This window comes from Anolis sagrei, chromosome 3 (assembly GCF_037176765.1).
Source record: "Anolis sagrei isolate rAnoSag1 chromosome 3, rAnoSag1.mat, whole genome shotgun sequence".
Classification (NCBI taxonomy): Eukaryota; Metazoa; Chordata; class Lepidosauria; order Squamata; family Dactyloidae; genus Anolis; species Anolis sagrei.
Window position 1 is genome coordinate 54,885,259 of NC_090023.1, and position 15,673 is coordinate 54,900,931.

General features: G+C 38.2%; 1 protein-coding gene across 5 annotated transcripts in view; it reads right to left on the minus strand.

Annotated features, from left to right (window-relative positions):
- Positions 1-15,673, minus strand: part of CADM2 (cell adhesion molecule 2) — a 537,220-nt gene that overhangs the window by 164,093 nt on the left and 357,454 nt on the right. For all 5 annotated transcript variants that reach the window (XM_060770541.2, XM_060770543.2, XM_060770540.2 and 2 more), the window contains one exon: positions 5,067-5,219. In XM_060770541.2, the coding sequence (XP_060626524.1) occupies positions 5,067-5,219 (153 nt within the window). The remainder of the gene's footprint in view (positions 1-5,066; positions 5,220-15,673) is intronic.

Consider the following 15,673-nt stretch of genomic DNA (forward strand, 5'->3'; position numbering starts at 1 on the left):
AGTTGGACAGCTCAAAGATTTGCCGTAGCTAACTACAGGTTGAGCATCCCTTAACTAGAATTCCAAAATACTAGAAAATCCAAAATTGTCCTCATGGATACCTGAAATAGTGTCACTTTGCTTTTTGATTGTTCAGTGTACCCAAACTTGATTTTCTGCATATAATTATCAAAACATATTGTGTAAAATTATTTTTAGACCAAGTGTATAAAGGTTTCTATGAAACATAAATACATTTTGTGTGTAAATTTGGGTCCCATCTCCAAGATATCTAATCATGTCCATATATTTTAAAAATCTGAAATCCAAAATGTTGATCCCAAGTGTTTCAGATAATGGACTGGATACTCAACCTGTATCATGTCCTATGCTTACTTGTTTCTACTGAACCTACAGAGTGAGACAAGAATTTTCAAGTTCTTTTTGCATCAGTTTCTCATCCTTGGAGTAGATGACACAAAATATGACAGATTGCTATTGTCCAACCCCAAATAGATGCCCTTCGGGTTCCCCAATTGGAAGACCAAATCTTCTTGTTATTATTATTATTATACTGAATATGTTTCTGACAACAGTTTTGCAAACTCCTTTTCCCTGAAATACTAAATGACTAGTGGAGAAGAGGAAGGATATTACATCATTGCAATTCAGAAAGAGAGAGAATGTAGTGGCGGTCTTATGTCATAACATTACATGGCATGATAAACAAAGACAGGGTAAAACAAAAAGGAGGGCAATAATGATAATTAATAGAAATATATAAACAAGACTCATTGGTAATGATAGGTATGCCAACAATGTGGTAAAGGTAAAATATGCATATGAAAACATTGTTCATTAGGCAGGGGAGGGCCAAATGGAGGTAAGATTTCAGGAATAACATTATAATTTTACTATATCTGTGTCTGAAATTCATCCATATTGGAAGTATCTAATTCAGACACAAAAGGTGTAATGGTATCTAAGGCAACACCATAGATCTCACAATAAGATGATTGAGAATTACAGGTAATTTTCAAATTCATATATATATATATATATATATATATATTAGGGCTGGGCAACCACGGAAAAATTTGTTTCTAAACTCGATTCATTTTTTTGGGGTTTTTTGCGTTTCGATATTTAAAAGAATTCCGAAATTTTTCTTTAAAAAAGTTCGATATTTACGAAATTTTGTAAATTACTAAACAATTACGGAACAATTTCGAAACGAATACAAATTGATTTGTTAATGGCGGACGCGACCGCGCAATATGCTAAAAAACCTCCATATGGGACAGGGGGAACTTTTGAAGCTTCCCTCTCCCTCTGTTGTTGACTGTTGGTGTGATATTTACAATTTGTTTTCACTGATTAAACAAACAACAGCTATAAAACTTGCCCCAGACATGCGGAAATAATAACGAAACAATTTCGAAACGATTTCAAAACGAATACAAAACGAATACGAAGCAATTACGAAACGAATTGAAAAATTCGTTTCGTTTTTTAGATGCTCCTGAATGGTTCGTTATCGCTTCGTTATAAAAAAAATAACGAATTTTTAACGAATTACGAAATTACGAAACCAAACTGCCCAGCCCTAATATATATATATATATATATATATATATATATATATATATATATATGCATAATTTAAGAACAATTATTCAAACAATTGAAGAATTGCTCTTAAATTACAAAAAAATGAAAAATAGAGCTTGAGATATGCCTTTTAACACTGCAGTATCATTCCACTAGAAACAAAACAGATGTTCCTGGGGGTATATTACATATTGAATTTAAAGGCCACCTGCTCTTTATTATAATCTTTAAATGTGCTTCTTCAGATTGAAAACTGACCTGCATTTGTCTTTATCCTGGAATATTCTGTTCCAAGTTGATTTCCCCCTCCCCTTTAACATCAAAGTGGTAAACTAGTCTCAGTGGAACTAGCAGTGGCACAGATTTCATATCCTAGGCACAAAAGCAATTCCCTGGCAGGATTAAGTTTAATATTACAGGCACACAGAACATTTTACGTCAGCCTTATTAAATTCAACTTTCACCTTAAAATATACAAAGAGTCAAAAGAAGAGAAAAAAAACTGTGAGGGAGTAGGTAGGGACAAATAAGAAAAAGGCAAAGAAATATGCCAAGCCCTGGGGGAATCTCTCAAATTCAAAGATATTAATGCACAATAGCAGCCTACACATACATGGATGTACAAAAAAATCCTTAAGCAGATGGTCAGTAGTGTCACCTTTGAAAGTGCCAGAATACTTGGGAGGAGACATGCCTATAAAGCATGCTCCCATTCTCCACAGATGCCATCAGTCTAATGGTACACCATGACACTGGAGCAGCATGCTACCTCTCTCCCCTTCTGTTGAGAGAGAGGAATGAATGCATGCAAGGAAGGTGAAATCCAGAAGAGACATCCACATACAGAAGCTTGACATCATATGCAGACTGCCCTTGCTGGATAAAGATGTCATTTAAAAAAGAAACAAGGTGGCATAAGAATCTACCCACCTACCCATCTACCTATCTATTATGTGCAATTTTATATTCATGTCATTGGCATCCTTGGGTACAACATTTGAGGCCCTTCATAAATTCTGATGTCTCCACTATTTTCCTAAACATGCTTTCTGATAGTTCTCTGAATTTCATAGAAAATAGCAGACTATTTACAAGTTAAGGAATCCAACTGTCTCCATGGAAATCTATACTCATACAGAATGAGACACAATGAAATGGAGCAAAATAGACTTGGTACCTTTCTCATTTCATTTCCTATATGATTTATTTATATCTGTGTTATAGAGAACATTTCAAATAAGTGGGTGCAAACAACAAAAAGATTAACTGCTTGGTCATCTATGCACATAATAAAAGTGAAAAATGTGTATGTGTGTATATGGCGGAGGTGTCCACTTACACAGCCTCCTGCCTTTACAAACAGTCTATAGTTCCAATGACTGAGTAGCTTCCAAAGGCATGCCCTCAACTGACACTGCAAGTTAGAGTGAGCACCATGAACATGTAGCGCAAATGCTGCCAATGTCCTCCCGAAACACTACAGCCCACCATCCAGGGAATGCTTTCATTCAGGAAGAATTTCATCATAGACGTGCATCCAAAGGTTCCTTGTGTGGAATTTGCATGAACCCACCCACTGCCTCTCCCTTAATCCTTTCCTACCCTTTCCTACCCACTGCCTCTCCCTTAATCCTTTCCTACCCTTTGAGGGAGCTGGGGGTGGTAACGGCCGACAGGGAGCTCTGGCGTGGGCTGGTCCATGAGGTCACGAAGAGTCGGAGACGACTGAACGAATGAACAACACCCTTTCCTATGGCGCAGAGCAAACACAGAGGAACTGATCATCAATTGAACAGACTGGAGGGGTTTGGGGGACTGACTCAACAGGATAGAAGTTGTAGTTCACCCTGGATCAAGGCACAGCACTGTGACCCCCTTTGATAATGGACCTGGATCACATTTGGCATGCAGAACCCCCATGACCAGGTTTGAGGGAAATTGACCTTGATTTGTAGGACTAGTAGTTCACCTACATCCAGAGAGCACTATGAACCCAGCCAACGACAGATCTGGACCAAACTTGGTATACAGACCCAACATGGCCAACTGTGCATATTGGCTGGGTTTGTGGGTGATTGTCCTGGGAATCTGGGAGTTGTGGTTCACCCTTATCCAGAGAGCACTGAACCCAGCTGATATCAGATCTGGACCACACTTGGCACACAGACCCAACATGTCCAACTCTGAATAATGGCAGGGTTTGGGAAGGATTGACCTACAATTCTGGGAATTGTAGTTTACCCACATCCTTATGCATATTCTATTGGGTACATTCTAAAAAAAAAGAAAAAGAAAGACTGGCTTTTTACTAATAAATAGTGTTATACATAATCAAACTGATATTACCAAACGTCAAAAATCAAACAATGTCTTTCTCAAATAACCAGGCACCACCGGGTCCCCAAGCTAGTCAGATTATAAAACACACCACATTTAATGTTTGAGCTTTAGTGAGGCCCCTAAAGTGCTGGAGGTCTAACATGTATCACAACTTTTCATATTCTAGAAAACAGTGACCTATCATGGATGTTCATACATTGACTGCATACATATTGTTCAGAATAATGAAAGATGTACCAATCAGCAAATCTACTTTTTGCTTATTCTGTAAATATCAATAATTGCTATGCGAATTTGCATTACAGGAACAATCTTTGTTTTTACCACAGCAACATCATATTCCCTCTATTTTTCAGGGGTTCTGCAAGAAGATATCTTAAATATTATACTTCCATTTATGATTAAATAAACACCAAATCTATCTTGTCTAAAGCCAGCAAAATTAGACCTCCAAAATGTTTTTTTTTTTTACAATGCCCACAATCCCTCAGACATCATTTCATGCTCTAACACAACCTACAGTCAGAGGCGGCCCTAGGTAATTTTCAACGGCAAGCAAACAGTATTTGCCCCCCCCCCCCCAACCAATCACTGATATATATTTTCTGTTCGTCGTGGGAGTTCTTTGTGCCATATTTGGTTCAAGTCCATAATTGGTGGAGTTCAGAATGCTCTTTGATTGTAGGTGAACTATACATCCCAGTAACTACAACTCGCATATGTCAAGGTCTATTTTCCCCCAAGAGTGCCTCAAGAGCACCCCTGGGCAAAATCAACTATACTGCAAATGCTTACTGTGCGTAATGGGTTGAGCCGCCCCTGCCTACAGTTGAACTATATATTTAACTGGGGGAAAACACACTTGGTTTTAAAACATTTAAGCAGTTTCAACCACAATGCAGATACTTGGACTTAATACTATAAACTTTGATTAGGACAGAAATGAATGAGAAATCTTTCCTCCCCACGAGATGAGAGAGAAAGGGAGAGTATGTGAGCCAATGAAAACCTTATAGTTGCTAAATATGTTTTAAAATCCTGGACAAATGCAGCCATACTTTGCACAATCCTTAAGAAGCCATATCAGTCATATTGCTGACTGTCATGCTTTCATATTTTCAGCCCATTATGCTTACCTAGAACAGTGAGGAAAGCCTTGGACGTCTTGACAGGCATCGTAAATAAAGAGCAGGTGTACTGCCCTTCATCGGACAGTGACACATCAGTGACTCTGATGGTCAGTTCGTGCCATGAAGCTCGAAGAAGCTCAATCCTGTTGTCCCTTAGAGCTGTGAAGTAAAAAATATAGGCAATTATTCAGAACATTTCAGTAGTAGTAAAGAAAGAAAGAATCACATCTTATTCCACATAACAGGATTAACTTGGATTTTCTAAAAGTGTTACGCCATAGCTGAAAGAGAGAATTATATACTTTATTTTACACAGAATAGGTTTTCCAAATATTGCAGAAGACAAAATGACACCGTGTTGGGAAAACAAAACACAAAGGAAAAAACTACAATTTTACAACAACTTCTTTTTTCTGGGCAACTTGAATATGTGCTGAGTATTTTGGTAAACCATGAGAATGACTAACATTTTGCGGACCTATATACCATGTATAATTGTTAATATATCTGGTAATGCATGTTCCCCTAAACTAAATCTGTTCTTGTTTAATTTACAATTTGGCAAACTTTGGATTCCAGATCTGCCACAGCAATTAACAATGAAATTGTATGCTGGAGTAATGCAATGATTTATTTATTTTTGTTGTGTCAGGAGTGACTTGAGAAACTGCAAGTCGCTTCAGGTGTGAGAGAATTGGCTGTGTGCAAGGACAATGCCTAGGGGACGCCTGGTGTTTTGATGTTTATCACCATGCAATGATGTTAGATACTATCATTTACCTTAAAAACTACACAAACTACACCAGGTTTTAAAAATTATTATTTACATCTGTGTACTACCTGGAAACTTTCTTCAAGTTATTTTCCTGTATCTAATTTAGTATATTGATTTATAAACTTATACACAAATTCTAAGCAGAAATACACTTAGGCTTGTGCATTTGGGCTAAGGATCTCTACGAATCTCGTATAAATATAGACCTCCAGGGTTCCAGTTCCCACGGAAGTTGCTGTTTTGAAAAGGAGAGCCTTTTCTATATATTTATAGCTTGGTTCTCAGTCATGAGGAGACCCTGCTCCTTATACATTGAAGATGTTTTCCTCTTCATAAATGTTATGTCTTATGCTCCCTTTTCATGTGGAAAACTGACCCCACCTATGAACGTCTGAATATAGCTAAGATGCAAAACATAAAAATCATTTTTTTGTCACAAGTTAGCCACATTATACACAGATGAGAGGGCTGCACACTGGGAAGTTTCCAAAACAGAAAAACAAGAGAAACAGTAAGCAGGCAAAGATTTGATACTGGTGGCTTGCACATAGGGAAAAATGCTGCTCCTCTCTCTACATGACATAGAATCATAGAATAATAGAGTTGAAAGAGACTACATGCACCATCTAGTCCAACCCCCTGCCATGCAGGAAAAGCACCACATGGGTCATCAAGTCATTTTAGTAGCAGGTTGCAACAGGCTGTCTGCAGTAAACAATGCAATCAAACTTTAGCTGGGATTCTGTGCCCCCCCCCCCCCCGATCCTACTAAATTTGCTGCCTACACAAGCTAGTTAAACAGTGATTGCCTCTAAGATACCTTAAAGAGTAAGCAAGGACAGCAAAATATGAAGAAAAGGGAAAAGCAAATAAGCCTTGCTCACTAGCTGTTGTGGTAGTTGCATGCCTTTCATTTCTAATTTATTGTGACCTAAAGGCAAAGGTTTGGTTTATCTCCTTCTGAGGCTGAGAGACCTGCCAAATATAATCCAGTGGATTTTGACTGCCAAGTGGGGGTTTGATTTCCAGAACCACAGACCAATGTTTTAACAACTACACCATATACCGTATATTCCGGCGTATAAGACGACTGGACATATTAAGATGACCCCCAACTTTTCCAGTTAAAATATAGAGTTTGGCTTATACTCGTTGTATAAGACCACCCTTCTTCCAATGCACTAAATAAAAAAAATCAGATTTGAATTCAATATGGTAATTTTAATTCAAATGCTTATGACATGCAGGTTCCCATGAGAGGGGCATTGAACCTTACATTGTACATTACAGTTGCTCTTTCTCCCTTGAATTTCATTTACACTCTGAGTCCTTTACATCATGCTGACAATAAGTTAAAATAAATAGTTGCATTCAATAATTCTCATTTAAAGCAATTAAAAAATCAGCTGAAGTAAAGTGTCATATCAGTTCCCTTTTGCCTTCTCTCAGGCTTGTCCTATTGACGCAGCCTAAAACGGCATTGCCCTTTTCAGCTGAAGCATCACACTATTGGCTTGTGGTCAACAAAGATTCCTTTCACAGAATCCTAAAGTTGGGAGGGACCTCTAAAGGCCATTTAGTCCAACCCCCTTCATTGTGCCTTCTTGCAGGGAAAGCACAATCAAAGCACTTTCAACAAACGGCTATCTAGCCTTAATATTAATATTAATAATAGATTGGAAGGGAGCTATAAAGGCCATCTAGTCCAACCCCCTTCATTTTGCCATCATGTAGGGAAAGCACAATCAAAGCACCCCTGACAGATGGCCATCCAGCCTTAATATTAACATGAATATTATTATTATTATTATTATTATTATTATTATTATTATTATTAATAGAGTTGGAAGGGAGCTCTAAAGGCCATCTAGTCAAACCCCCTTCATTCTGCCTTCATGGAGGGAAAGCACAATCAAAGCACCCCTGACAGAAGGCCATCCAGCCTTAATATTAACATGAATAATAATAATAATAATAATAATAATAATAATAATAATAATAGAGTTGGAAGGGAGCTCTAAAGGCCATCTAGTCCAACCCCCTTCATTCTGTCTTAATACAGGGAAAGTACAATCAAAGCATCCCTGACAGATGGCCACCCAGCCTCAATAACAACAACAACATTAATACTAATAAAGAGTTGGAAGATATCCCTTAGGCCATCTAGTCCAACCCCCTTCTGCCTTCATGCAGCAGAAGCACAATCAAAGCACCCCTGACAGCCAGCCAACCATTCTCAATAATAATAATAATAATAATAATAAGAAGAAGAAGAAGAAGAAGAAGAAGAAGAAGATTCATACTAATAAAGAGTTGGAAGAGACCCCAAGGACCATCTAGTTCAACCCCCTTCTGCCTTCATGCAGCAAATGCACAAAGCACCCGACAGACGGCCACCCAGCCTCAATGATAACAACAACATTAATAAAGAGGTTTGGAAGAGACCCCAACCCCCATCTAGTCCAATCCTCTTGTGCCTTCGTGCAGCAGAAGCACCCCTGACAGACAGACAGCCATTCTCAATAATAATAAGAAAAAATAGTAAGATTCATAATAACAAGAGACCCTAAGGGCCAGCCATTCTCAATAATAATAATAAGAAAAATAATAAGATTCATAATAACAAGAGTTGGAAGAGACCCCATCTGCCTTCATGAAGCAAATGCACAAAGCACCTGACAGATGGCCACCCAGCCTCAATAGTAACATTAATAAAGAGGATTGGAAGAGACCCCAAGGGCCATCTAGTCCAACCCACTTCTGTCTTTCCCTGCCCCCCCCCCCCCGCCTTCCTCAGCAGCAGCAGCAGCGACGGCAGAGGAAGAGGGAGCACCGGCGGCCTTGCTATCCTCTCTCAGCCTCTGTGTGACCGCAGGGCAGTGGTGCGAGGAGGCAGAAAAGCCACGCATGGGGCAAGAGAGGGAAAGGTGTGCACCTCTCCCCCTTCTCTCTCACCCCGCACATGCCTTCCTTGGCGGTGGTGGTAAAGGCATGCATGGGGCAAGAGAGGAGGGAAAGGTGCACACGCCTTTCCTGCCTCCAGCCCCAGAAAGGCACCTGCGAGGTGAGGGAAGAGGAGGGAAAGGTACACACCTGCGGAGGCCTGCAAGTGGACTATGCACACTCCTCTTCCCTCGCCCCGCAAATGCCTTCCTCGGTGCTGTATATTCTTTGCAGTATGGATTAGTGCCATGGTATAAAATAACATAATGATGACCTGGCACAGCCTTGTAATATGACTTGGATTGTGTGATTTTAATTGATGTTTTAATGTTTGATGCTTTAATTGTTTGGGATTTTAATGCATTCGCTTATTTATCTATATGTATATGTATATGTATATGTATATGTGGTATTGAACTTTGTAAGGTCACTCTGAGTCCCCTTTCGGGGTGAGAAGAGCGGGGAACAAGTGTGGTAAATAAATAAATAAATAAATTCTCCATACATCTATTCAGAAGTATATTATATTGAATTCAATTAAGCTTTGTTAGGGGTTTTCTTGACAATGTCAAGAAAAATCAGCTGAGGGCGCTTGCCTTTGTGCTTCCCTGAGGCTGGCAGAATTTGACTTGTTCAAGATCACCAGTGGGCTTCCATGGCTGAGTGGAGATTTGAATCCTGATTTCCAGAATAGTAGTTCAATGCTCAAACCACTATACTGTACTGTGCATCCAATTAGGCTTACTATGATTAAAACTGCAATAAAATTGCAGTCCCTTTGAACACGCATTGAATACTTCTGTTAACTAAATACCAGATATGTAACACGAGTTAGCATTTAGTAAACAATGACCTTATTGGGTTGTTGTAGGTTTTTCTGGGCTATATGGCCATGTTCTGGAGGCAATTTTTCTCCTGACGTTTCGCCTGCATCTATGGCAAGCATCCTCAGAAGTAATGAGGTCTGTTGGAACTAGGAAAAACTAGGTTTATATATCTGTGGAATGACCAGGGTGTGACAAAGGACTTTTGTTTGCTGGGGCTAGCTGTGGATGTTTCAGCTGATCACCTTGATTTGCATTCAATGGCTTGGTAGCGCCTGGGGGGAATCTTTTGTTGAGGGTGATTTCATGTGCCTGTTTGTTTCCCCTCTGTTGTTTTTCTGCTGTAATTTTTGAGTTTTTTAAATACTGGTAGCCAGATTTTGTTCAGGAGAAAAATTGCCTCCAGAACATGACCATATAGCCCGGAAAAACCTACAACAACCCATGGATTCTGGCCATGAAAGCCTTCAACAATACAATGACCTTATTGCTTCCTGTGTACTTTGAGTTTGTGTTTGTTTGTGTGATTGATTGTGATAATCTTCAGTTGTGTGCTCATGTGGACACTTTCAAAGTAGAACTCTTTGATCAAAGATGAAAACACCATGTTCCTTAATGTGAAACTGTACCACTTTAGAGTACTATGATAATAAGATGTTCTCTCCAGAGGTGAATAATATGACAATCCTAAAGTCTTGAAATATTTTGCAATGATTGTTTCTGTTCCACTGTTGGAAAAATTTTAAAGGTTCCCTGACAAAGTCATTGGTGGTGATTTTTGTTGTTGTTTTTGAGGGGTGAATCTTGGAGAAATAAATTTGGCAGCTGAAAAAACTATGTCAAAAAAGGAACAAGAAGAATGGCTCTGCAGCTGACAGACCTTTAATACCTCTGGCTGTTAGCTTGTCTCTATGATCAACAAAGAAAAGTAACAAGCTAATATGAATGGACATTATATATAATGAGATTCTTAAAACTGGAGTCGGCTGCAGAAACAAAAACATTTCATAGCACAATAGTTCAAATGGATCCTTTGCTGCTATTATTATTATTATAGCAACTGTATCAGTATACAACACTGCACAGATACTATATAAAATGGTGTAATTATGTAGATAAATAAAGGCTATGTCTGTATTCCTTCATAAGCACAAATAGCCTGTCATTTAAAATCAAGAAAAGGTGTGGGAAGCAAAGCTGTACGCAACAACACCTTACACAACATTGCGGCATTTTCGTATTGCTGTATTTGGCAATTATAACACTTAGAAAGCCAGACACAGCCTTCTAGAACTGTTTCTTATCAAATGTCACCAAACTGTACACCCCACAAGGGGTTTTTTTTCCAGAGTTTCAAGTTGGCACATAAGTCACCATTCAATGATAGCAAGGGTTCTATTGGCTGGAGATACAAGAAAAGATGGTTGACTTGTTTGCTTGTCTACTTCACTGCTGACCTCTTTAATTAAAGTTAAATATCCTTGACCCAAGCTTCTGGGGTCCATTCTAAATGCAGTTTAATGCTCACATATGTGTCCATGTATTCACTGATATAGAAGAGATAAGGAAACTCGGGCCCATCCCATAAAGGATTCCAATTGAGCCTAATAAAAGCATACACCTTTTTTCTCTTTGGCTGTGGCACAACTTTTGATCCTGCCCCTCTAGTGTTAAAATGTCTGTCCTTAGACTTACCATTACATCACATGAGCAAATGTATCTGTTGTAGCACGCTTTCAGCAGAGTTTGGGGATGGAGGCCACGGATCCCATCAAACAACACACAGCTACTTCTCAAAGGGTTCCATCTGTGTAGAAACCATGTTGAAAGCATCCTACGGCAGAGCAATGAGAACATGGGAGGCTTCCCATGTCCTCGTTGCCTGGAATGGGGACAGTGTAGAGGGAAGCTGGGCAGTGACACTTTCCCCCATGTAATGGATTCCCCCACTGCCCCATGAATTCCATGCGATGCCTGGTGAATCCCCCCACTGTATCCCGCCTTAGAACACCAAATGTGATGAGGTCAGTAGTCTCTTGCAATGAGATTTTAAAGGAAAAACATGCTGACATTTGGGTCCTACTCATTTGCTTTTGATCTTGCCCACTATTGTGATCACTAATAACTTTTCTGAAACTTAATCTGGACCCATATTTTCTTTTCCATCTGTTTCTTTTCTCTTCTATACTCTTTTCATTTCTTGAGTGACAATCTCAAGAATAAAAAAAATGCAAAATATAGTTTGGGATGAATCATAGTTATATCTTGCTTTCTTGCCATTTATATTCACAGTTATATTTGTTCATGCCTTTACTGAATTAGAGCTTCCAACATTTGTCTATGCAACATGATTCATAAAGAGATAGGCCTCACAGGCATTTCCTTCTGCTCAGCAAATGCAGATAGATGATCATTCTCCCTTGGAGTACTGTGTAGTTACAGAAGCCAGCAACACAAGGAGTCTATTTTACAGGTAATGGGCAGAACTCACCTGCATCTGCATGTTTATCATTAAGTTTCACCTATATTTTAAAACATTTTTGAATTTTGGCTGAATAAAATGAGACTCATTTGCTGACAACCTCAGCAAACTGTAGTTTATTTTTTATTCTAAACACAAAGATAATCACAGAGAAGCCATGAAAGTAACATACACAAAAGGTACCTTTGCCCATCTGACCCATATGCTTTAAAAGGTACTATTAGACAGTTACTTTGCATGATCTATAATCTAATTGGAGTGACATTTGTCAAAATATGTAGCTTTAGCCAATATGTGATAACTTAGCAGGTTGCTGTATAACTTAAATCAGCTGAAAGTATGGGAGAAAGATATTAAGCCAAGGATTCTTCTTTCAAAAAGCTAGAACCCAGTCCAGTAGACTCAGATGTAAGTGCTATTAACAGCTTTTGAAATTTTCTGTACAAAGTGTTCTCTTAAACACACACACACGCACATACACACACACACACACACACAGAGAGAGAGAGAGAGAGAGAGAGAGAGAATTTCTACGATAGGCAGGATGAGAGCAATATCTTCATCATTCAACTAGGAAAATGGATTTCTGGAATATCTACAATATACAATCAATATTAGATGTGAAGGGTCAGAAATTAAGGGGGAAAACAATATTTAAAGACAAACAAAATTAAGCCAAACCTGACAAACTTGACTGATGACATAATACCCTCTTCCTTTTGTGGTGACGACACAAAAATGCTAAGGGGACAAAACTGCCAGTTTTGTTTATTTTCTATCTTAATCTAATAAAATATTGTGTGTGACTGACAGAAGATAGACACGGGCATTGTCCCAGGCATACCGTGTGCACTTTCATTTGAAAAAATGTATTGATGATTTGAGAGTTATGTTATTTTTATTGCCTTGGGGAAACCTTAGTTTCCCTTTACAACAAGCTTTCAGATACAACTTTACTGACTCATATATTCTCATTGTGAATCACATCTCATTAACAAATACTGGCAACTAGACAGGATTGTAGGGCTAACAGGAAAAAAACATTTTTCTGTTAAGTTATCTTGGATAAAAAAAATTACTAATAATAATTGTATAGAAATTGGATAATTATTTAGGCAATCAACATTGAGAAAAATCTTTGTGATATCAAATCTCACAAACAAAAGTAGAAATGCATATATTTGTGCTCACACAAAACAAACATATGAGCAATACAATATTTAGTAGGCTTGTGCATTTTGGATGAACCTCGATCCATTTCTACTGGCCAGATACTGGTAGACCCTCACATCCATTTTTGCATGCCTTCCGAAAACGGATGGGTGACCGAATAGCTGTATTCAGTCTGAAGCCAAAAAACTGCAGCTAGATCCAGCCCATTGGCAGCAATAGAGAACTTATGAGGGTCCCCTTTCCATTCTTGGGAGCCTTTCTTTTTTCTCTTCAAGGGTGCCTGGGTGTCAGCAACAGAGCTAATAAAACACCCTTTCTGGGAACCTTTGCTTTTTTTTCCTTCAAGGGAGCCTTGGGTGTCAGCAACGTGGTTAAGAAAGCTAAAAAATATTGTTGTTGTTGTTGTTGTTGTTGTTGTTGTTGTTATTATTATTATTATTTGATACCCAAAAAGATTAGTACACAGCAAACAAAATAACGATGCTGACTTTTTGTATTTGACCACATGTCAGACACTTTCCAAGTATCCAGGACTATGTAATGTATCGACAAATAATGTGTGCAGATCGAATTAGGGTATCATTTGAGCAATGGTATTATACCTCTGCTTGTAGTCCATCTGCACAATCTTCTTGCAGCAGCTGAGTATGTGATCCATCATTTCATGTGCTTCCTTGCAGAATCTACAATTGTAATCTGTAGTTGACTTTTCAATTCTGGCTTTGATGGAATTTTTTCTAATTGTTTATTCTTGGACTCCAAGAATCAGGCCCTCAGTCTCCTTTTAGTAATTAGTAATTGCCCATTTCTCAGCATGTTTTTATAGCACTAAGTTACTCAGTAGTGAACAGAGGCGGCCCTAGGTAATCTTCAATGGTAAGCAAACAGTATTTTGCCCCCCCCCCCATCATAGATATATATTTTCTGTTCATCATGGGAGTTCTGTGTGCCATATTTGGTTCAATTCCATCATTGGTGGCGTTCAGAATGCTCTTTGATTGTAGGTGAACTATACATCCCAGTAACTACAATTCGCATATGTCAAGGTCTATTTTCCCCCAACAGCACCTCAAGAGCGCCCCTCGGCAAAATCAACTGTACTGCGAATGCTTACTTTGTGTAATGGGTTGAGCCGCCCCTGGTAGTGAAGCAGGGAAGTGCTGTTACTGCCTCATTTTTAAGACTGAAATTATTTGCTCCTTGGAAACACGATTTGAAACAAGCCAGGATAAGGTTCAGTAATGTACATACTACCATGTTTCATTGCTTAAGTCATATTAAAGGTTGTCTAGCCAGTGAACACAACAGATTTCATTTTTAAAACAAGAATCAACCTACCTACTTTAGATAATAACACGGTATTTTATTATAATTTCAGGTGCAGGAGCCTGCCAACATTTCAATCATCTGGCCTTTCTGAAGGCATTATAATACAAGTCAAATCTGTGAATGAAAAATGTGACCTGAATACATTTACTTTTTATTTGCTGTACTGTACTCAAGTCTTAGCTATGCTGAACATAGTAATTTACTAACAGATTAAACTATTAGATTAGACTTATTGATAAATTTAGTTAGATAAAAGATTTAAAACAAACAATCTGATAAGAATAATGATGATGAACTTTTAATGGTAAAGAGCTGGGGGAGGAGACAGGAAAACAGGGAGATGTTATGGAAGTTCTTTGAAAAGATTGTGACATTTTGTTTAATTATGCTACTTGTCTCTGAACATACATGTATACCACAACTGAAGCTAATAAGCTATTTAAAAACTGCAATGAGAGAGAGAGAAAGAGGGAGACAGACAGACAAAGTGAATAGTCTCAGCTTTTATTCGTGTTCTTCTGATTTTAAACTGAGTTAAACCACTTTGGGGAATAGCAGGAGTTGACAGAAAATATTCTGAATAAACAAAATGCATTTATCCCAGAATAAAATAAAATTGGAAATCTGTCTGGATGAGCTCTGAGAGAAACTCAGCTGCTTTGAGTCTCTTTATGGAGAGAGAAAAGCAAGAAATAATAATAATAATAATAATAATAATAATGCAATCCTTGATCTTTATCAGGTAAAAAATTGTATTTCAACTTAGAAAATGACTGAAGATTATATAATGAGGTGGGGATGCTTTTTGTTTTGTTTCATTATGTATTCCCCTTTGGACAAAATTTGGATAAAAACATACAAAACTTTTCTTTCAACGTAAGAATTTTCCCCTGTCCTTAAATTTTTACCAGATCCCTTGCAGCACATACCCAGCATTTAAAATTACATTTAAATATGGATAACAACAACAACAACAACAACAACATCCAACTCCCCGAAGGGACTCAAGGCGGCTTAAATGGGGCTAAGCCCAATCAACAAAATTAAAACACAACATATATAAAATACATAACATCAGTATAAAACA